General features: G+C 45.1%; 1 protein-coding gene and 1 pseudogene across 2 annotated transcripts; one reads left to right on the top strand and one right to left on the bottom strand.

The window, feature by feature from the left end:
- Positions 1-665: 665 nt before the first annotated feature.
- LOC124032962 lies at positions 666-4999 on the bottom strand (annotated as a pseudogene).
- Positions 2544-21881, top strand: LOC124033896 (7-dehydrocholesterol reductase-like). 2 transcript variants are annotated; one of them, XM_046346299.1, is made up of 8 exons: positions 2544-2566; positions 16629-16749; positions 18220-18442; positions 18663-18753; positions 19390-19603; positions 19731-19935; positions 20090-20221; positions 20436-21881. In XM_046346299.1, the coding sequence occupies exons 2-8, from the start codon at positions 16640-16642 to the stop codon at positions 20898-20900; spliced, it is 1440 nt and encodes a 479-aa protein (XP_046202255.1). In that variant the 5' UTR covers positions 2544-2566; positions 16629-16639; the 3' UTR covers positions 20901-21881. The 2 variants fall into 2 exon arrangements, with proteins under 2 accessions (XP_046202255.1, XP_046202254.1); XM_046346298.1 differs by lacking the exon at positions 2544-2566 and adding an exon at positions 15382-15495.
- The last annotated feature ends 434 nt before the right edge of the window (positions 21882-22315 follow it).

The following is a 22315-nucleotide window of genomic DNA, read 5'->3' as shown; positions in this document are numbered from 1 at the left end:
GGTGTCTTGAAAGCACCATAAATCCAGAGAATGCCAGCATTTGATTACAAAGTTTGATGACAAAATTTGCCCACAAAAGGACCGCCGCACCACCTTCCTGTTTAAGTGAGCACAGCACAACAAGGTGAGTCCAAAAATATATTGTATGCTGCTGCTTAAATTATGTAATATGTCAGGGAGATATGTATACTGTAGCTAAGAAAGTAATACTAAGTGTATGTTGTGTAGTAAGGTGTTCGTAGCACATGTGCCTCACACTAATAATTTGGTATATTTTCAACTCTTAATTTTGCCTACTGTTCTGACTTGGTGGTGCACATGTAACCTATAACCTGTTTTTGAGAAATGTAATCAATCTAATATTGTAAGAGCTTTCATTAATGGGGCAGCAGGTAGCATAGTGGTTAGAGCGTTGGACTAGTAACCGAAAGATTGCAAGATTGAATCCCCGAGCTGACAATGTAAATATCTGTCGTTCTGCCCCTGAACAAGGCAGTTAACCCACTGTTCCTAGGCCGTCTTTGAAAGTAAGAATTTGTTCTTAACTGACTAGCCTAGTTAAATAAAAATTGTCTGCTTATATGCCCCCTTTATATATCCTACGGTTCTGATTTGGTGTACAGGGAGAACACTATAAGAATGACCCATGTTCTGAATTCTGTCGCTGTACATTTCAAAAGTGCTGAACAAATAGTTATGACTACATCCATCCTAGCTCGCTCATTAATGTCTTAATTAATATTATGGATTACCTCTTATCCGCTTGTCGTGCCCCACCAAGATTTATATGCTGTGGTAGTTGTGGTAGTCATTCCCAACCTCCCTCTTGGACACCTATGTATGAAATAACAATAACTTACCATGTTCAGTGGACTCAGTGGACGTTCACAATTCTTGTGAGATTAAATCAAATCCGCTAAAGCCGTTGAGGGAACAAGCAAATGTGAAAGATCCACAGTAAAATGTCATGTTGACTGTTGGATCCCCACCTGATTATCAATGGCTCTGTACTGCCAGGACCAGCGAGTGTTGTAGAGCAATGGCCTGAGGTCAAAGCGGTTGTCATCGGGGCCATCCATAACTCTCAGTGTGGTAGGATGGTGTCACAGTTGTCATTTTGTGTCTGTTCACAGAATACATCTGGAAGAAGTGTTTCACTTTGGCTGCCCCCTGAAATTTCAATGGTCAGAAGAAGTGTTATTCTCAATCATACAAATAGATATCATACACTGAGTGCACAAAACATTATGAACACCTTCTCTTTCCATGACATAGACTAACCAGGGGAATCTTGGTGAAAGCTATGATCTCTTATTATTAAATGCACTTCAATCAGTGTAATTAAAGGGGAGGACACAGGTTAAAGAACAACCTTTAATCCTTAAGACAATTGAGACATGGATTGTGTATGTGTCCCATTCATAGGGTGAATGGGCAAGACAAAATATTTAAATGCCTTTGAACGGGGTATGGGAGTAGGTGCCATGTGCACTGGGTTGTGTCAAGAACTGCAACGCTGCTGGGTTTTTCACGCTCAACAGTTTCCCGTGTGTGTCAAGAACGGTCCACCACCCAAAGGACATCCAGCCAACTTGACACAACTGTGGGAAGAATTGGAGTCAACATGGGCCAGCATCCCTGTGGAACGCATTTGACACCTTGTAGAGTCCATGCAACTCAATATTAGGAAGGTGTTCTTCATGTTTTGTACACTCAGTGTGTACATGACTTTGTGTGAAACATAACACTATCATTGAGAGTTTTCCTCGTTTTTTACACGGTAGGCATATAATAGTATGAAAATAGTAAATGTGTGGGATACAGGGATGTAGAGTGACCTGTGGAGGGGAGAGGACCTCCCTCCACGTGCGGATGAGTTTGCAGGACATGCTGTACGGGACGCACTTGGAGATCTTCCTGATCCGGCCAATCACAGACAGCTCTGAGTATGTCATCCCTATATCAGGCTGACGAGAGGGGGACACAGAGAGAGCAAGAGAGAGGACGACAGCAAGGGATAAGGAAGAGGTCAGATTACACCATAACAGAACAAGCTATGTGCACAGATGACATCCCCGAAGAGACATCCATCTTCCAAGCTTGTGAGGTGGTATATATAGACAGCAGTCACGGACAAGGGAAAGTTGAGCCACACAGTCAACACAGCCACAGAGGAAAAGCATGGCAGGACAATAACAACAGTAGTCAAGCTGAATAGAGCTGGGTTTTTTTTATTTACGGTATATGGTATGACTTTAACTCCTAAGTCTTAAATGTCAACTTTTCTTAATACGTATAAATAAAGGTCAATCCCAGCAGTGTGTGTTGTACAGTATGTGAGAAGAAAAAAGGAAAAAAATAACAATAAGTTGTCACTTCATATGTGGTTGGCCCACACCCACAATGATCAACATAGTCAGAGGGCCCAAGGCCACATCTGGCTCCACTAGTGGTGACTTGTTACCTCATCAGTCTGCGACACCTGGCCGTCTGTCAGGGGCTCCAGCTCTGCAGTGGGAGGTGCAGCCATGATACTACAGAGGACATAATGACAGTTGCCAACACGGTGAGTCTCCTGACATTATACTGACTGTTTTGTATTGTCCCAGAGAAGAATATGGATTTGCAGAACAGCATGCTTCACCTTCTGAGGGCGGTGAGCTGGAACTTTTCGACACAGTACTGCAGGAAGCTTGTCAGGTCTGCCTTACTGAGCAGTCATACTTACTTAGTGAAGTAGCCAGCTAGGCTGCAGAATAGAGGGGTATTGAGGTGAAGGTCAAATAGAAAGAGGGGTCCATACTATTTTTGTTATTTTATGTTGGACTGAAGCAGACAACACTGAATAAATAAAAAAAATGTGAGACAGAAAATTCTAAATAAAAAAATAAAAAACATTGACATTCTCTAGTACTGTCACACCCTGACCATAGAGAGCTGTTTATTCTCTATGTTGGTTGGGCGTGATAGTGACTAGAGTGGGTCATCTAGGTGATTAATGGTTTATGTTGGCCTGGTATGGTTCCCAATCAGAAACAGCTGTTGATCTTTGTCTCTGATTGGGGATCATATTTAAGTAGCCATTTCCCCATTGTGATTTGTGGGATCTTGACTATGTATAGTTGCCCTGTTAGCATCATGTTTCGGTTGTGCTTTAGTGTTTTGTTTGGTGAATTTCGATTTATTAAAATATGTGGAACTCTACTCCTTTCAACGAACGTGACAAGTACTCACTAACCTCTCTTCCACATGAGAGGTTTCTGTTGAACAGTCTGAGCTGAGGAAACAGGGGCAGATTTTTACCTTGTCAGCTCAGGGGTTTGATCCAGCAACCTTTTGGTTACTGGCCCAACGCTCTAACCACTAGGCTACCTGCCGCCCCAAAACAGTAAATGATCATCAAATTCACACACCACACAATTGTTTCCTCAGCTCAGACTGTTCAATGGAAACATGATGGTGTGGGGATTGTGGTGAGCATGTGTGAATATGCAAGTAAATGGCGCAATAAAAGAGAAGTGCAAGCGAGGGCAAAAGCCCTGCTCATCTTAGATTTGTTTTTTCACTTTGCAAAAAACAGGTCTCTGCTTTGTTGTAGTGTTTCAGGTATCACCTGAACAATGTATTGGACCTGTACTCCTGGACCCTTTACACTTAACCCATTTGCACATTCTGTAGGGCAAGGTTTTCTCTGGTGCTTCCACCATTAGCATGGAAACTGGAGACACTTTCCCGTAACCATGGAGAAGATTCCCAGCATGCCTTTCACTGCCATGTCGATGTTGAGGTTCATGTGTGAACTGAATCAACAAGAAAAATACAAAGAAGAAAAATAACTTTCGAAGAAAAGCACACGGTGAGATTTATAACAAGATGCAACAGATGTTCTAATTTGTTATTCTGTAACTGCCCAACTAAGATGGGGCCAGTGACGCTCACTCACCTCCCAATCTGAGCAGCCAGCTCTTTGGCCCTCTTACGGGTTCCCACCGAGGAGTTCTCACTGGCCATGTAGCAGGTGGTGAAGATGCGTCCACACAGCTCCAGTGGATCCAGTGGTGGTGTAGGACACATCACATCCCTACCCTTTGAACATCCTCCAGCACCTGGGAGTCTGATACAGGGAGAGGGAGGGAAGGAAGGAAAGAAGTTGAAGCTGTAGCTGTCCGAAGCTGTAGTGACAAACTTTGAATGCAACGTCAAACTTTAGAATAGGAGCCATGTGTTCCTTGTGGGACACAACAAACCATTATGGGCCTGTACAGTATCCAGTCCAGTACTCACTGCCATCTCTGACTGCCTGGCAGACCAGCACACAAATGGGGTAGACAACGCAGGCTGCAGAGGAAGTGTCCACACCACCACTGAGGGGCAGGAGGAAACCAGCCTGGAGCAGGGAATAACAGGGGTGTTTATGGACAGAGATATACAGACAATATAAATATTCAGTACAAATATTCAGTAATACGCAAGTAAGCGCAAGCACTACACATCTGACCACTTCTCCTTAGGTATTCCCAAAGCCAACATGCTGGACCCAGGCTGAAGACACCAAAGACAAGACCACAGAGACACGCATGTGCATGTATTTGACATGGGTCAAATTGCAGGTTAGAATTAAGGCCTGTGCTTGTTTGTCACATGAATAGAAGGGTCTGTATGTGTACACTGTAAACTGTAAAGAGGTGGGCAGTCACATGATCTGGAAAGTAGCTTTAAATAAAACGTGTCTTTTTAGTTTTAACTTCTCTCACAGGGATTGGCTCCACCAAAGACAGGCAGCTCAGTTTCAGACACAAAGGGAGCAGTCAGGGTAAATGAATGTCACACTCCATGCTTCAGAATCCTCTGTGTGGCGATATAGTAGCTGCTGTTTCTGTCTGTTTCCAATGATTCCATGGTGAAAAAGAAAATACAGGGAGACACAGTCAAAAATGGCTACTATTTATTTTAGCCACACAACACTCTTGTGATCACAGTCTTTGTCAGGGGGTGCCATGCCGAATCTCTTCCTCAGGGGTGTGGATCTGTCACTCAATGGGCTGGCGAGTGGGGAGGTAGACATCTTCACAATCAGACCAGGAGAAGTCCACTTTGACTCGATGGTACAGCTTGTGCTCATACTCCTGGACACAGTGGAGGACATAACAGCAAACCATGTGACATTTCAAATGTAATGGGCATTTTATTTTGAGTCTGAGTCAATAACTGAAGGGAGAAGTTAAAGTGACTCTCAAGTGTAGGGAGGAAAGACGACACTGGACAGAGACAGAGCCTTGGGTTGGGGAGTTGAATGTTGAACAGGATTACCTCTGGCTTCCCTTGAGTGGCTAGTTTCACTAGGGGAGTAAGGCGTTTCTGAATCACACCTGCCATTTATGAGAAGTAAAAAGAGCCCTGTTTTGAAGAGAGATGTCAGCTCACCACATGTGGGTGGCAATGCTCTCCTCTGTAGCTGTGGACATCCTCCAGACCCAGAGTGACACAACCTCCTGCAACACACACACACACACACACACACACACACACACACACACACACACACACACACACACACACACACACACACACACACACACACACACACACACACACTGTCCAAGAGTTCCCTTTGGGAACTGGCTAACATTAACAATAACATTACACGACATGCTGACATGGCATGCCATGTAATCAAGCACAGCTCACAGCGGGTGTGTGAAGTGAGGGTGAAAGAATAGGCTGCAAGATATTCTTCTCACATTTGCTTTCCGTTATGTTTTGCCTGTCTTTACCAAGTCGTCCAGGAAGAACTTTCTTCCCTGGGCCACTATGTCCTCGTTGATGGCCACAATGGCACAACCATCATAGTAGAGTCTGTCTCCATCACAACCCTTCTGATTGGCAAACACATAGATCCCCCCCCCCCCACACACACACACACTCTGTGCAAAACAACAACACACTTGTCCTTATTCCACTTGTAATATTAGAAACTGCCCAACTTCATTACTATGCAATAACAATTAACTCAAAATAACATGAAACAACAATGTAGTTATGTAATAATTACAGTGCTATTACACACGTCTAGGATCAATGTGATGATAAGTGTTACCCAAACTCATACTAATCAAAATATACATGTAGGCAAAAAACTGTATGAAATGGAGCAGTGCTTTAATGACAAAACAGTACCTCTAAATGGTTACTGGGCAGGCAACATGCAGTACCTCTACTCTCACTAAACATACTGTGTAACAGGGATACTCAACCCTTAGCCTACGTGGTCCGGAGCCCGCTGGTTTTCTGCTCGATCTCATAATTAATTGCACACACACCTGTTGTCCCAGGTCTATACCGGTCCCTGATTAGAGGGGAACAATAAAAGAATGCAGTGGAACCGACTTCGAGGTCCAGAGTTGAGTTTGAGGGCGGTGTAACATGTGCATGTGTCCGTCCGTCCGTTCGTGTGTGTATGATCACCTTCGTGGTGGCTGATTTAACCAGGATGACTCTGTGGTCTGCCTTGCGTAGCTCGTGGTAGCTGGCTGAGGAGTTGGTGAAGATCTCCACACCGTCCAGACCCATGTCCACATGGGGGCTGCCAAGCACATGGCATTCCCACATACTTCATTACATACTGTAGCTTACTAGAAAAACTGTATACTGTATATATTTATTCACATAAGCAATCTCACTTAATCTCTCAAAAAAACATTTGAGCTCTCTTTCAATCCATTACACAAATGACTGATGGCACACAGTAGTACACAACTCATTACAGAAATTGAGTAAGGTTTGAAAAGAAAAGACCTTCGTTTGAGGCTCTTAATTGAATGTGCCTCCTAGGGTTCCACAGTTCAGCACAGACCTCACTCCCGATGCAGATGTCTTTGGTTGAGAGGACGCAGTGAACAAAGGGGACAGTGTCCTTCAAGAGACAGAACAATGGAAAATAATTTCATTAACGATCCCATTAAATTGATGATACTATTGATTGCTGCACATATACAGTACCAGTCAAAAGTTTGGACACACCTACTCATTCAAGGGTCTTGGTCCTGTGTAGCTCAGTGGTAGAGCATGGCGCTTGTAACGCCAGGGTAGTGGGTTCGATCCCCGGGACCACCCATACGTAGAATGTATGCACACATGACTGTAAGTCGCTTTGGATAAAAGCGTCTGCTAAATGGCATATATTATTATTATTATTATTACTATTTTCCACATTGTAGAATAATAGTGAAGACATCAAACTATTAAATAGCACATATGGAATCATATAGGAAACCAAAAAGTGTTAAACAAATGTATTCTTCAAAGTAGCTGTCACGCCTTGGTCTTAGTATTTTGTGTTTTCTTTATATATTTGGTCAGGCCAGGGTGTGACTTGGGTTATTGTGGTGTGTTTTTGTCTTGGGGTTTTGTGGGGCGTCGACGTAGTCTATGGTTGCCTGAGGTGGTTCTCAATCAGAGTCAGGTGATTCTCGTTGTCTCTGATTGGGAACCATATTTAGGCAGCCATATTCTGTGAGTGTTTTCGTGGGTGATTGTTCCGGTCTCTGTGTTAGTGTTCACCAGATAGGCTGTAATAGGTTTCGCGTTTCGTTTGTTGTTTTTTGTATATTTTAGTTATTTCATGTATCGTCGATTCTTCATTAAAGAACATGAGTAACCACCACACTGCATTTTGGTCCGCTTCTCCTTCAACTGACGAACGGCGTTACAGAATCACCCACCACACACGGACCAAGCAGCGTGGTAACAGGCAGCGACAGCAGGAGCAGCGAAAGGAGGAATTGACATGGGAAGACGTGTTGGATGGCAAAGGTTGTTACACTTGGGAGGAGATACTGGCCGGAAGAGATCGCCTCCCATGGGAACAGGTGGAGGCACTTAGGAGAGCAGAGGCAGCCGGAGAGAGGAGCCGACGATACGAGGGAACACAGTTGGCAAGGAAGCCCGAAAAGCAGCCCCAAAAATGTATTGGGTGGGGGCTCAGGGAGAGTGTGGCAGAATCAGGAGACAGACCTGAGCCAACTCCCCCTGTTAATCGTGAGGAGCAGCGATCAAAGGACTTCTGGACTTGGGAAGAGATATTGGACGGAAAAGGACCATGGGCACAGCCTGCTGAATATCGACGCCCCAAAGAAGAACCGGAGGCGATGAAAGCGGAGAGGCACTGGTATGAAGAGGCAGCACGGCGACGCGGATGGAAGCCTGAGAGTCAGCCCCTAAAATGTATTGGGGGGGGCTCACAGGGAGTATGGCGATGCCAGGTAGGAGACCTGCGCAAACTCCTTGTGCTTACCGGGGGGCTAGAGAGACCGGGCAGGCACCGCGTTATGCTATGGAGCGCACGGTGTCTCCAGTGCGGCTACATAGCCCGGTGCGGTACATACCAGCTCTTCGTATTGGCCGGGCTAGAGTGGGCATCGAGCCAGGTAAGGTTGGGCAGGCTCGGTGCTCAAGAGCTCCAGTGCGCCTGCACGGTCCGGTCTATCCAGAGCCACCTCCACACACCAGTCCTCCAGTGGCAGCTCCCTGCACCAGGCTTCCTGTGCGTGTCCTCGATCCAGTACCACCAGTTCCAGCACCACGCACCAGGCCTTCAGTGCGCCTCGCCTGTTCAGCCCAGCCAGAGCCTTCCTCCTCTACAGCGCTGTTGGAGCCTCCCGCCTGTTCAGCACAGCCAGAGCCTTCCTCCTCTACAGCGCTGCTGGAGTCTCCCGCCTGTTTAGCGCAGCCAGAGCCTTTCTCCTCTCCTGCGCTGCCGGAGCCTCCCGCCTGTTCAGCACAGCCAGAGCCTTCCTCCTCTACAGCGCTGCTGGAGTCTCCCGCCTCTACAGTGCTGCTGGAGTCTCCCGCCTGTTCAGCGCAGCCTGAGCTGCCAGACTGCATGGAGCAGCCAGAGATGCCAGTCTGCATGGAGCAGCCAGAGCTGCCAGTCTGCATGGAGCAGCCTGAGCTGTCAGCCTGCATGGAGCAGCCAGAGCTGCCAGTCTGCATGGAGCAGCCAGAGCTGCCAGTCTGCATGGAGCAGCCAGAGCTGCCAGCCTGCATGGAGCAGCCAGAGCTGCCAGCCTGCATGGAGCAGCGTGAGATGTCAGTCTGCATGGAGCAGCCTGAGCTCTCTATCTGCATGGAGCAGCCAGAGCTGCCAGTCTGCATGGAGCAGCCAGAGCTGCCAGTCTGCATGGAGCAGCCAGAGCTGCCAGCCTGCATGGAGCAGCCAGAGCTGCCAGCCTGCATGGAGCAGCCAGAGCTGCCAGCCTGCAAGGAGCAGCGTGAGATGTCAGTCTGCATGGAGCAGCCTGAGATGTCTATCTGCATGGAGCAGTCAGAGCTGCCAGTCTACATGGAACAGCCAGAGCTGCCAGTCTGCATGGAGCAGTCAGAGCTGCCAGTCTACATGGAACAGCCAGAGCTGCCAGTCTGCATGGAGCAGCCAGAGCTGCCAATCTGCATGGAGCAGCCAGAGCAGCTAGATCCGCCAGTCAGCCATGATCTTCCAGATCTGCCAGTCGACCAGACTCTTCCAGATCTGCCAGTCAACCAGACTCTTCCAGATCTGCCAGTCAACCAGACTCTTCCAGATCTGCCAGTCAACCAGACTCTTCCAGATCTGCCAGTCAACCAGACTCTTCCAGATCCGCCAGCCAGCCAGGATCTGCCGGAGCCAACTACCTGCCTGAGCTTCCCCTCAGTACTGGGCTTCCCCTCAGTCCCGGGCTTCCCCTCAGTCCCGGGCTTCCCCTCAGTCCCGGGCTTCCCCTCAGTCCCGGGCTTCCCCTCAGTCCCGGGCTGCCCCTCAGTCCCGGGCTGCCCCTCAGTTCCGAGCTGCCCCTCAGTCCCGAGCTGCCCCTCAGTCACGAGCTGCCCCTCAGTCACGAGCTGCCCCTCAGTCACGAGCTGCCCCTCAGTCACGAGCTGCCCCTCAGTCACGAGCTGCCCCTCAGTCACGAGCTGCCCCTCAGTCACGAGCTGCCCCTCAGTCACGAGCTGCCCCTCAGTCCAGTGGGGTTCTGGGTGAGGACTATTAGGCCATGGTCGGTGGCGAGGGTGGATTATCCCAGGACGCAAGGGGGAAGAACTATGACATTTATGGAGTGGGGTCCACGTCCCGAGCCGGAGCCGTCACCATGGACAGACGCCCACCCATATCGTTGATTCTTCATTAAAGAACATGAGTAACTACCACGCTGCATTTTGGTCTGCTTCTCCTTCAACTGACGAACGCCGTTACAGTAGCCACCCTTTGCCTTGACAGCTTTGCACACTCTTGGCATTCTCTCAACCAGCTTCATGAGGTAGTCAACTGTAATGCATTTCAATTAACAGGTGTGCCTTGTTAAATGTTAATTTGCGGAATTTCTTTCCGTCTTAATGCGTTTGAGCCAATCAGTTGTGTTGTGACTAGGTAGGGGTGGTATACACAAGATAATAATAATAATATATGCCATTTAGCAGACGCTTTTATCTAAAGCGACTTACAGTCATGTGTGCATACATTCTACGTATGGGTGGTCCCGGGGATCGAACCCACTACCCTGGCGTTACAAGCGCCATGCTCTACCAACTGAGCTACAGAGCTAAGTTTGATAGGCAATACCAAGTCTGCATTATGGCAAGAACAGCTCAAATAAGCAAAGAGAATTGACAGTCCATCATTGTTTTAAGATATGAAGGTCAAGAGCTTTTAAAGTTTCTTCAAGGGTAACCAGAGAAACCATCAAGTGCTATGATGAAACTGGCTCTCATGAGGACCGCCACAGGAAAGGAAGACCCAGAGTTACCTCTGCTGCAGAGGAAGTAGCTCAAGTAAATGCCTCAGAGTTCAGGGTAGCCTAGTGGTTAGAGTGTTGGACTAGTAACCGGAAGGTTCAAATTCAAACCCCCGAGCTGACAAGGTACAAATCTGTCGTTCTGCCCCTGAACAGGCAGTTCACTGTTCCTAGGCCGTCATTGAAAATAAGAATTTGTTCTTAACTGACTTGCCTGGTTAAATAAAGGTAAAAATAAAATAAGCAGACATCTCAACTGTTCAGAGGAGACTGCATGAATCAAGCCTTCGTGGTCAAATTGCTGCATAGAAACCACTAACAAAGGATAACAATAATAAGAAGAGACTTGCTTGGGCCAAGTTACACGAGCAATGGACATTAGACCAGTGGAAATCTTTGCTTTGATGAGTCTAATTTTGAGGTTTTTGGTTCCAACTGCAGTGACTTTGTAAGACGCGGAGTAGGTGAACAGATTATCTCTGTATGTGAAGTTCCCACAGTGAAGCATGGAAGAGAAGGTGTGATGGTGCTTCGCTGTTGACACTGTCTGTGATGTATTTAGAATTCAAGGCACACTTAACCAGCACGGCTACCACAGCATTCTGCAGTGATACGCCATCTCATCTGGTTTGCGCTTAGTCCCACTATCATTTGATTTTCAACAGGACAATGACACAACACACCTCCAGGCTGTGTAAGGGCTATTTGACCAAGAAGGAGAGTGATGGAGTGCTGCATCAGATAATAACCTTGCCTCCACAATCACCCGACCTCAACCCAATTGAGATGGTTTGGGATGAGTTGGACTGCAGAGTGAAGGAAAAGCAGCCAACAAGTGCTCAGCATTTTTGGGAACTCCTTCAAGACTGTTGGAAAAGCATTCCAGGTGAATCTGGTTGAGAGAATGCCAAGAGTGTGCAAATCTGTAATCAAGTCAAATTGGTGACTACTTTAAAGAATCTCAAATATAAAATATATTTTAATTTGTTTAACACTTTTTGGGTTACTACGTGATTCCATATGTGTTATTTCATAGTTTTGATGTCTTCACTATTATGCCACAAGGTAGAAAATAGTAAAAATAAAGAAATCTTTGAATGAGTAGGTGTGTCCAAACTTTTGACTGGTACTGTATATTAATGGTACAGTTTCCCTTTAAATGAAGAAACATGCAAATAATCCTCATCACTGATCCTTTTTAGTGCATACCAACACCCCACCACTATTAGAGAGAGAGGTAGGGAGAGAGATTGATCCTACCTGTCCTGTCACATCCTGGATCATCCTGGGCAGGAAGTACTCCTCCACATGTCTGTGGCAGACAAGCACAATAATGCCATGTTCAAATCAAATCAAAGTTTATTGGTCACGTACAGATAGTTTCAGGTGTTATGGGGGGGGGGGTAGCTAAATGCGTACATGTTATTATGTGTGATGTGAAATAAATGGATTATTGTCCTTTTCCACTTACCAAATCTGCTTTGACCTTAGATCAAAACATTTAAAGACATGCTCTGGTACTTTGGTGAAAACTAAGTATTTTTTAAACCTCCCGCTTTGGGCTGGATAGTGTCCATGTGTAGTTCATATATACATAATCTATGAGCAAAATGACTGTCTTCCCTAAATTAGCCACAAAATCCCTAGTTTAAAAACAACTGTTTTTCTCGAAGCTGTGCTGTGCCATTTCCCCTAAATGTTCCCCTATGTGGCCCAGCCCCGTAGCAATTCGAGTTCTAGCCAATGAGCTTCTGCCCCTCGCCATTTGAGTGTCAACTATCAAGATGCACACACAGCAGAGCGAGAGAGAAAGAGAGCAATGACTTGGTGGACATATCTGAACATTTGTGACACAGTATGCGATTTTCTGAGAATACTTTTGGCTTATGAGCCCTACTTTCAGAACTACTGGCTAAAAAGTATACACAAGTACCGGATAATCTTTCATTTCCCTGTTTATCAAAGCATTATCATTATGTTCAGAAGGTAGGCTTTCTTGTGCAGATTCTATGTTGATCACTAACCTGAGTTTATTCCATGGTGAAAACCAGCAGAACTCCCGGTTTCCAAGACTTATAATGAACATTAGCCACAGCAACATACACACTAAACAGCAACATACACTGTTTAGTGGGGTGTGATAGTCCAGGGGGCAAAGAGAGCCACAACATAGCTGAAGTGCTTGTCAGATGATGTCCTGGGTGACAGGTGACCCTAGCAGCTTCCTGAGTAGCTAGAAACAGTGCAGCAGGGTGTCTGACTCGTAGAAGTGGTCTGCACAGCCATACCCACTGATGACCAGGGACAGAAAGAGAGGGGGTTGAGGGAAAGTTCATGGAAATTCAGAGCAGGCATGGCCATGTAGGATGCTTATTATATGCACAAGCACAGAGCTTCATAGGAGTCAAATAAACAAAGACATACATTTGTCTAATAAGCTAAATGTGTGCTGTAGGCTACTCACTGTATACAGTAATGTACTCAACAATCACAACTTCGATGAAGGAGATGTACTTAATAAATACCATATTTTCAGTTCTGGTCCCAATCTGTATTTTTCCCCTGAGACTTGGCTTTCGCGATACCTAGGCATGAGGATATATCATTATTAATGTTAATGGCATGTCCAGATTCCTGATTTGCAAGATGTGCACGCTATTCCAGCAGAGCAAGTAACCTAGTATAGTAGACTATAGGCTTATGAGTGAAATGTTTATAAATCATCACAACACAGTATGACCTTTAAAACAGCCCTGTGGGGCGACGCACAATTGGCCTAGCATCGCCCGGGTTAGGGAGGGCTTGGTCGGTAGGGGTGTCCTTGTCTCATCGCGCACCAGCGACTCCTGTGGCGGGCCGGGCGCAGTGTGCGTTAGCCAAGGTGGCCAGGTGCACGGTGTTTCCTCCGGCGCATTGGTGCGGCTGGCTTCCGGGTTGGATGCGCACTGTGTTAAGAAGCAGTGTGGCTTGGTTGGGTTGTGTATTGGAGGACGCATGACTTTCAACCTTCGTCTCTCCCGAGCCCGTACGGGAAATGTAGCGATGAGACAAGATAGTAGCTACTACAACAATTGGATACCACGAAATTGGGGAGAAAAAGGGGTAAAAAAAAAACAGCCCTGTATATGAGCCCACTACAATTTAAGCTAAATGGACAATGAATCTTCAATTAATGGATTTTTTTATTCTGACTTCTTTGTAATTTTCTCCAAAGTTTCCGTCAAAATCTAGTGCCCGTTGTATCACTGAGCACGTAACTAATATAACCTTTCGTCCCATTTTATATAATGGTGCAACAAAATATCCTTGTTGATATTCAAACGTTGGAACCTTAGTCTAAATTCTCAAATTAGTTACTGTATCACTCGACCCAATACTATCTGAGTTGCAACGTTGTTTCACTTCAATCCGGGCACTCCAACCACAAATACAACAATGAGACAGATATTTCACCGGATGTACAAATGTGAAGCATCCGCTTGGTTTTTCCACTCGCTCAAATAATGTACCAAATATGGTAGTGAGAGGAAGCCGTGTTAACGGCAGTAGGAGAGGATGGAACGAGATGGATTTTGTGCCACATTCTGCTAATTTTCTCATCGATGAAACATTTGATCTCAATATAGTTTTCTGTTCCCAAAACTAGAACATGTTACGAACAGAGTGGATTCAAAACATTGCTAGAACGCGAGACAAGTTTCAAAATATTGCTAGAACGCGAGACAAGTTTCAAAATATTGCTAGAACGCGACAAGTTTCAAAACATTGCTAGAACACGATAAGTTTCAAAACACTAGAACGCGAAAATAAGATCTTGCTTAACTCGTGCTTGGCTCTGCCCACCTCGCTTGTTCTGGCCAGTTCGTTATACAAATCATTGCTACTACTGCCCCTCCTCTTCATATATCTTATTAAAGAGACAGGTAACTCGTTCACACAACCAGCTGCTGCGCCTCTGCTGTATATATTGTTTGTTACGTAAAAATACTTACGTTTTTTTTGTGTATCTGTATTTACTTTAGTATTTATTTTTTGACAACTTTTACTTTTACTTCGTTACATTCCTGAATATTATAATGTACTTTTTACTCCATACATTTTCCCTAACACCCAAAAGTACTCAATACATTTTGAATGCTTAGCAGGACGGGAAAATTATCAATTTCATGCACTTATCAAGAGAACTACTTCTGATTTGGCGGATCCACTAAACACAAATGCCCAATTTGTAAATTATTTGTTGGAGTGTGCCCCTGGCTGTCCGTACATTTTAAAAACAATAAAATGGCGCCGTCTGCTTTGCTTAATATTAGGAATTTGAAGTGATCTATACTTTTACTTTTGATATTTAAGTATATTTTAGCAATTACACTTAGTTTTGATACTTAAGTATATTTAGAACCAAATACTTTTAGACTTTTACTCAAGTAGTATTTTACTGTTTGACTTTATCTTTTACTTGAGTAGTTATCTGTTTAAGGTATCAATATTTTTACTCAAGTCTTTTTAATGGCCCATCCATTCATGAGCTCATCAGGCGGTAGTGGCTTCAGGTCCGTGTTACCCAATCAGAGGTCGATATGGCAGTGTGGCGCACCCTACTGAGATGTTATTGGCTGTACGTTTACACGCATTTATTATTTGGGCGGAGCTGTTGTTAATATATAAATTTTATTCGTTATATCGTAAACATCTGGGCCAAGAGTTTTCCTATAGGTCCTAAAAGTTGGTGAGTAGCCCACGAAATTATCTTTAATTAGACAGATCTATTCAAATGTCTGCTTATAATGTGTATGTAATTTTTCCGTCTATGATCCTCGACATTATGCATGGGCTATTGTCCATATGAGTTATGGCTTTTTCCGGAGGTGCGTTATGGATGCGTTAGGCAATTCGTTATCAATTGTTTTGTGATAGCCTTTATCGATCGTCTATTTATGTATTCGATCCGTTGTCGTGCAGAATTATTGACAATACAATTTCAGAGTTGCGGATATTTTATTCAATAATCGGGTATATAAACAGCTGACGCTTGTTGTAGGCCCATCAGTAATTTTAAGTAACGCTAAAAGGGTGGAGAATGAAACCCGTACTTCAATCAGTCTTGTACACAACATTATTTGAGTGGTCTATGTGAATGTGTAACAGCTGTCACTCAGCCAAAAGTGTCCTTGTCAACCTGTACAACTGTTGTTCCCCTCAGCATTATCGTTGTATCTGTATGCTGGATTTGGTCCAAAAACGTATCAGCTGACATAACCTATGCACTGAGACCTGCTATTATCCCTGTGGGTCTGCTTTACTACTCCAGAAGCTGTTTGTGGAGTGTTTTCTGTGGATTGTTACAGTACATGTGTAGGGCCTACTTCTGATTTATGGTATAATAATATAATATATGCCATTTAGCAGACACTTTTAACCAAAGCGACTTAGTAATGCATGTATACATGTTTATTTTAATGGAGGGGATGAGCAACATTATTAATGGGTAGTTTAATAATGGGGGTGGAAAAGTTTGTTAGCTTCTATGGTGACTTTGAGCCCATGTAGTAATCATATACCATATGCAGTTATGGTCTTATTAAAGTGTATGTACACATTTTTCCAATGTGTTTGATATGATTGAACACTTGCATTAGATTTGCTAACATACGCAACTGTATTGTGCTAAAACCTCTCATTGTAGAATTATCATGCTCAAGTCTATTCACAAACCATGCATCATGTACAGCACCATCACAGAGTGTGTTATGTCAGGTCCTCAAGGACCCCAGATGTCCTTTGATTTCCCACATGACCTTATTAGGTACAGTAGGGTCTGTTATGTCCTGGTTATTACCATGACTCTCTACTCTCTCTCAGTTTCCCTAGAGATGTCTTCTGCAGTGGCCATGGAGGCCACCCGGAGGCGCCAGAGGCTCAGCTCTAACGGGGGGGCGTCTGAGACCACGGAGGAACCTGCAGGGCAGTGGGGAAGAGCATGGTAAGATGAAGCTGACTGGCTGTAGACCTATAGTCATTAATCCTCTACTCGGGTAACTTGGGTTCACGTGTCACTGGTTTCACTCTGTTGGTTCAGGAATGATTTGTGATACGATATACTTAAATCTGCCGTCAGGTGAAACTGCCACATCCGTTTGCGATATCACGACAACAACGTAGTTAAAGCAAGCAACATCAATTGCGCGCACGGTAGAGCAGCAGCATATGTACTGAGACTTGTTTTACACTCCCCACCTCTGCTTCGTCAACAGAAAAGGCCATGGGGGCGGAGAGTGGCGCTGTTTCCACCAACTGTGGATTCCATATTTAATGTCCATTTTATATGGAAATTCACTTTTGTCAAGTCAGCATCCAAATACACAATACAGAAAACACTGGAAAGTTCATAGTCAATGCACACGTATTCACAGTCCCTGTGGCCTACTGTCTGACAATCGGGCCTACATCTGTCCCATGTCCCACTGTTGAGCAGCCTGATGGCTGTCGGAATTACATTTTGCCTGCTCCTATTCTTGCTGAACAGTGGGGACCTTGTATTTCTTTGGGGAGGGAGGCATCTCAAAACATTGGGCAAGATTGTGTGTGGGGACCTGCTTAATCTTCAGTCAACAAAGGTAGTATGGAAAGGAAGTAGAAGTATTTGACTGCGGAAAATGAACGATCAGTTTGAATCAGTTCACAAGCTTCCCGTCGTTCCACGCATTGTCTTTCCATTATATGTCTATTCCAGTTGTCATTGAGTTATGGGTCGCTGCCACTGAAATAAGTTAAAAAGTGACATACATGTTTTTGCCGTTGTAGCCCTTATGCAAAACTCGGGTTAGCGAATGGATTCACGACAGAATTATTAAAAAAAAAGGAAAAACTAGGCTCTCAATATTTATGTTGTTCATGCGGTTGATTTGTGCTGCACATGGACAGCACGGGAGGCTGGTGGCACCTTCATTGGTGTGGATGGGCTCGTGGTAATGGCTGGAGGAGAATAAGTAGAATGGTGCCAAATACACCAAACACATGAATTCTATGGTTTCCATGGTTTCCATGGTTTCCGTGGGTTTGCTACCATTGTATTTGCTCCCGTTTCAGCCATTATTACGAGCCGTCCTCCCCTCAACAGTCTCCGCTGATGGACAGTCACTACATGGCCTATATCATTCTTGTCATATAATCAGTGTTATTCAAATGAGCCTGTAATATACACTGGTCATGCTTATCTTCTAAAGTAAACTCTAGAAAAGTGGTCAGAACACGGCCGATAGCGTTTATGTTAGATTAGATCTACAGCCTAATAATAACAACTCTCGAACAAATTAGAGTATCAAGTGTTTTTTTTAAGGAAAAATGTAAGGAATGATTAATTATTATAAATGCTCCAATGATTATGCATTTGCACCATTACAACTCTGAATGTCTTTCCCCCCCATCTCCTCCACACCTACCACTCTGTTAGGGAGGTGGACTGGTTCTCTCTGAGCGCTGTGATCCTGCTGCTGTGCACAGCTCCCTTCCTGGTATTCTTCTTCGTCATGGTGTGTGACCAGTACCAGTGCTCAGTCAGCCAGCCCCTGGTGGAGCTCTACAGCGGAGAGGCCACCCTTCGCTCCATCTGGGACAAGGCCCCCTCCTTCACCTGGACCGCTGCTCAGATCTACACCGTCTGGGTCTCCTTCCAGGTAGGGCCAGAGAAGAGAGGGACATAGGCTGCGTTTACACAGGCAGCCCAATTCTTTTGCCCAATTATTGCTCCTTTGACCAATCAGAACAGATAAAAGATCAGAATTGGGCTGCCACTATATATTTTTTAGTTGGTGTAAATTGCATTTTATTATGGTTTATAGCGTCAGAATATTTCACAGATGAGAGTTCTGTGGAATGACACTGTTTCTCCATCAGGTGGTGCTCTACATGTGTGTTCCTGATGTGACTCATAAGTTCCTGCCTGGCTACGCAGGTGGGGTTCAGGATGGAGCTCGCACCCCAGCAGGTAAGGCACCTGAGAAGAAAAAAGTTGTTTTTGGAGATTTCTAGCATGAAGGATTGGTTTCTATTAATATTTACAGATATTGTATGCGCACAATACTGTTAAGTGTAGTTGTCTGCAAACACTTGGCTCTGTTCCACCCAGGAGAATGACTGCCCCCTCTCATTGAAGCCACGGATCATGGTACTGCAGGCAGGGTTTGCAGAAAACAGGATCCCCATTATAGTGAATTAAAAAATGGCAATTTTCGTGTAAAAAAAATAATAATATTTGAAGCCCGTTATGGTAACAATAATTGCTTCTAATACACTTGATGTATGTCCTTGAGCCGTTTCTTTTTAAATCACACACAGACAAAGTTATAAGGGTAATTTAGTTGCTAATGGCAGTCTGCAGTGCCCCGGTCGGCCTTCAACTTGAGTTACTCAATGAGAGGGAGCAGCGCTGAGCTGGCCTGCAACGTCACTTCCTGGAGTAGCTCAAACTGTGCATGTTGTCTTCATGAGACGCCATCTTAAACAACTGAATTTGGCTTCAATGTGTTGTTGTGTCTTCACATAGGAATGAATGGTGTCACGTGATCGATGGCTTTGTCCATGTGCAGTCATTGTTTCACCCCCATTGTTTGTTCTCTCCTAGGCCTCATAAACAAGTATGAGATCAACGGTTTACAGTCGTGGCTGATCACCCATGCCCTGTGGTATGCCAACGCGCAATACTTCCACTGGTTTTCCCCCACCATAATCTTCGACAACTGGATCCCACTGCTGTGGTGCACCAACATACTGGGCTATGCTGTGTCCACCTTTGCCTTTGTCAAGGCCTACCTCTTCCCCACCAATGCAGAGGACTGGTGAGGATTACATGCGTCCAATAGTATGTTAGGATATTCAAACTTGTCACTTGCATGTAATATTTCATAAAACTTGTCACTTTGGGCATAGTTAATCTGAATTGCCTTTGCCTTTGTCATTTTCCAGCAAATTCACAGGCAACGTCTTCTATAACTACATGATGGGCATTGAGTTCAATCCCCGCATCGGCAAATGGTTCGACTTCAAGCTCTTCTTCAATGGGAGACCTGGTATTGTTGCCTGGACTCTAATCAACCTCTCCTATGCAGCCAAACAGCAGGAGCTCTATGGCTATGTGACCAACTCTATGATCCTGGTTAATGTGCTGCAGGTGAGACACTCCTCTCCCTTTACCACTAGATGGCAGGGTATGTTAAGTGAGTGAGCTAGCTAATCTAGACCTTAGAGTGGTAGCTTTGACTGAACCAGTTTAGGAAAGCTTGGCCTCCAGTGAATGGCTACTGATGTAGTAGCTACTCCTCCAGGCAATCTATGTTCTCGACTTCTTCTGGAATGAGGCATGGTACCTGAAGACGATTGACATCTGCCATGACCACTTTGGCTGGTACCTGGGCTGGGGAGACTGTGTGTGGCTGCCCTTCCTCTACACGCTGCAGGTAAGTCACATCATCATTAAAAAGAAATGAGTCCGACACCCAACACAGAAGCCGCTGCAAAAAAAATATGAATAAGTAATGGAAATGATAGATGCATCGACATGCTTCTATTATACTGGCTGAGTTAAATATGGCTGTGATGCAGTCTTTCTTGTTTTCTGTTCAACAGCGATGACATCATACTGTATGTTTGGAATCATGTCTCTTTCTACAGGGCCTGTACCTGGTGTATAACCCAGTCGAGCTCTCCACAGCCCATGCTGCTGCTGTCCTCCTCTTGGGGCTGGTGGGTTACTACGTCTTCCGCTCCACCAACCACCAGAAGGACCTGTTCCGCCGCACCGAGGGGAAGTGCTCCGTCTGGGGCAAGAAGCCCACCTTCATTGAGTGTGCCTACCGCTCGGGTGACGGCGGCCTGCACCACAGCAAGCTCATGACCTCCGGCTTCTGGGGCGTGGCACGCCACCTCAACTACACGGGCGACCTGATGGGCTCGCTGGCCTACTGTGCAGCCTGCGGCTTCGGCCACATTCACCCCTACTTCTACATCGTCTACATGACCATCCTGCTGGTGCACCGCTGTGTGAGAGACGAGCATCGCTGCAGCAGCAAGTACGGCAAAGACTGGAAGCGCTACACGGATGCAGTTCCCTATCGCCTGCTGCCTGGGATCTTCTAGAGTCGAGTCAGAGGTTGAAAGAATCCCTGCATCCTGAAATAAGTTTACCAGAAGAAAGAGATGTGTGTTAAATGGACTGTTCACATTCCATGGGAAAGACGTTGATGACATTGTGTGTGTGTGTGTGTGTGTGTGTGTGTGTGTGTGTGTGTGTGTGTGTGTGTGTGTGTGTGTGTGTGTGTGTGTGTGTGTGTGTGTGTGTGTGTGTGTGTGTGTGTGTGTGTGTGTGTGTGTGTGTGTGTGTGTGTGTGTGTGTGTGTGTGTGTGTGTGTGTGCACCGTGGTGTCTTTGGATGTCAATGTGGGTTTCCATGTTTCTCTGTCTGAAAATACATAGTACTCAGAGTGAGATCTTCACTTGTAGTCAGGAGACTGCCAGCATTGTGCTCTAAGAAGCGATCCTCAGCTACTCTCAGAACTGCTCTCACCGGTGCCTAGGAGCATTTCTCCGTAAATGTTGATACTATGGTACATATATCTATGTTCTATGGTACATAGATATTATGAGAAACTGCAAAATGGATTTCTAATTCAAATCTGTATTTAAGTGTACTGTAGTCTAGCAACGTGAACATCACATAACCATACAGTAGCACTTAGTTGGCGTTGGTCAGGTAACTACAGCTACAAGTGAGCAATAATCTAGATGTCTTTTGGCAATGCACTGTCGATGGAAAATGTCTCTTCTACTTAAGGGTCAGCCCAGCGTTACATGAAATGCTAGCAGCAGACTGGTACATTATGTTCAAGAAGCAGCTACAACTATACAATGATTGTTCCTGCTAAAATACATTTTTCTTTATTTCTGTCAATATATTTGAGGTACCTGTTATTTGAAAGTTTTTGTGCTAATAGTGCTTTTACTTTATCCAACAGTCTTTTTGACATTTGATTTCAGTTTGAATTTGATTTCAGTTTTCCTCATCTGCCTTTCCTCAAGTAATAACTTAGAAAAGTAAATAAACCTAACATGGTGAATACATTTCTGATTTCTTTACTTTGATTCCAACAAAAACAAAATGTGTACGTGTTTGTGCATTGTGTGTGTGTGTGTGTGTGTGGAGGAAATGACAACGACAGAGGTGTCATTGCAACATCACAGAGTTGTTCCTGTGGAAGGCCACCACTTCCTCCTGCTGTGACTGAAGAGGTTGATCAGGCCTCCCGTCTCTCACGCTGACCTGCCTGACCCCTTCCGATCATCACAGCTGCCAGGAAAAGAGTTAAACAAACACAGACGGTTGGAGCTGGATGTGAGGCTGATGTTAGGCTCTGACAGACAAGAGGAGGGTGAATGTGGAAGTGGTGGCTGGTGGAAAGATCCCCTGGAGTGGGTATAACAGTGATCACTCACTGGTAAGGGTGATGGTTGTACTAATGTCAAAAGTGCACCCTTCACTTCCATTTACTATTTCT

Source organism: Oncorhynchus gorbuscha, linkage group LG04 (genome assembly GCF_021184085.1).
Source record: "Oncorhynchus gorbuscha isolate QuinsamMale2020 ecotype Even-year linkage group LG04, OgorEven_v1.0, whole genome shotgun sequence".
Taxonomy (NCBI): domain Eukaryota; kingdom Metazoa; phylum Chordata; class Actinopteri; order Salmoniformes; family Salmonidae; genus Oncorhynchus; species Oncorhynchus gorbuscha.
Note: the sequence above shows the minus strand (reverse complement) of the source record. Positions and strands in the feature narration are given on the sequence as shown.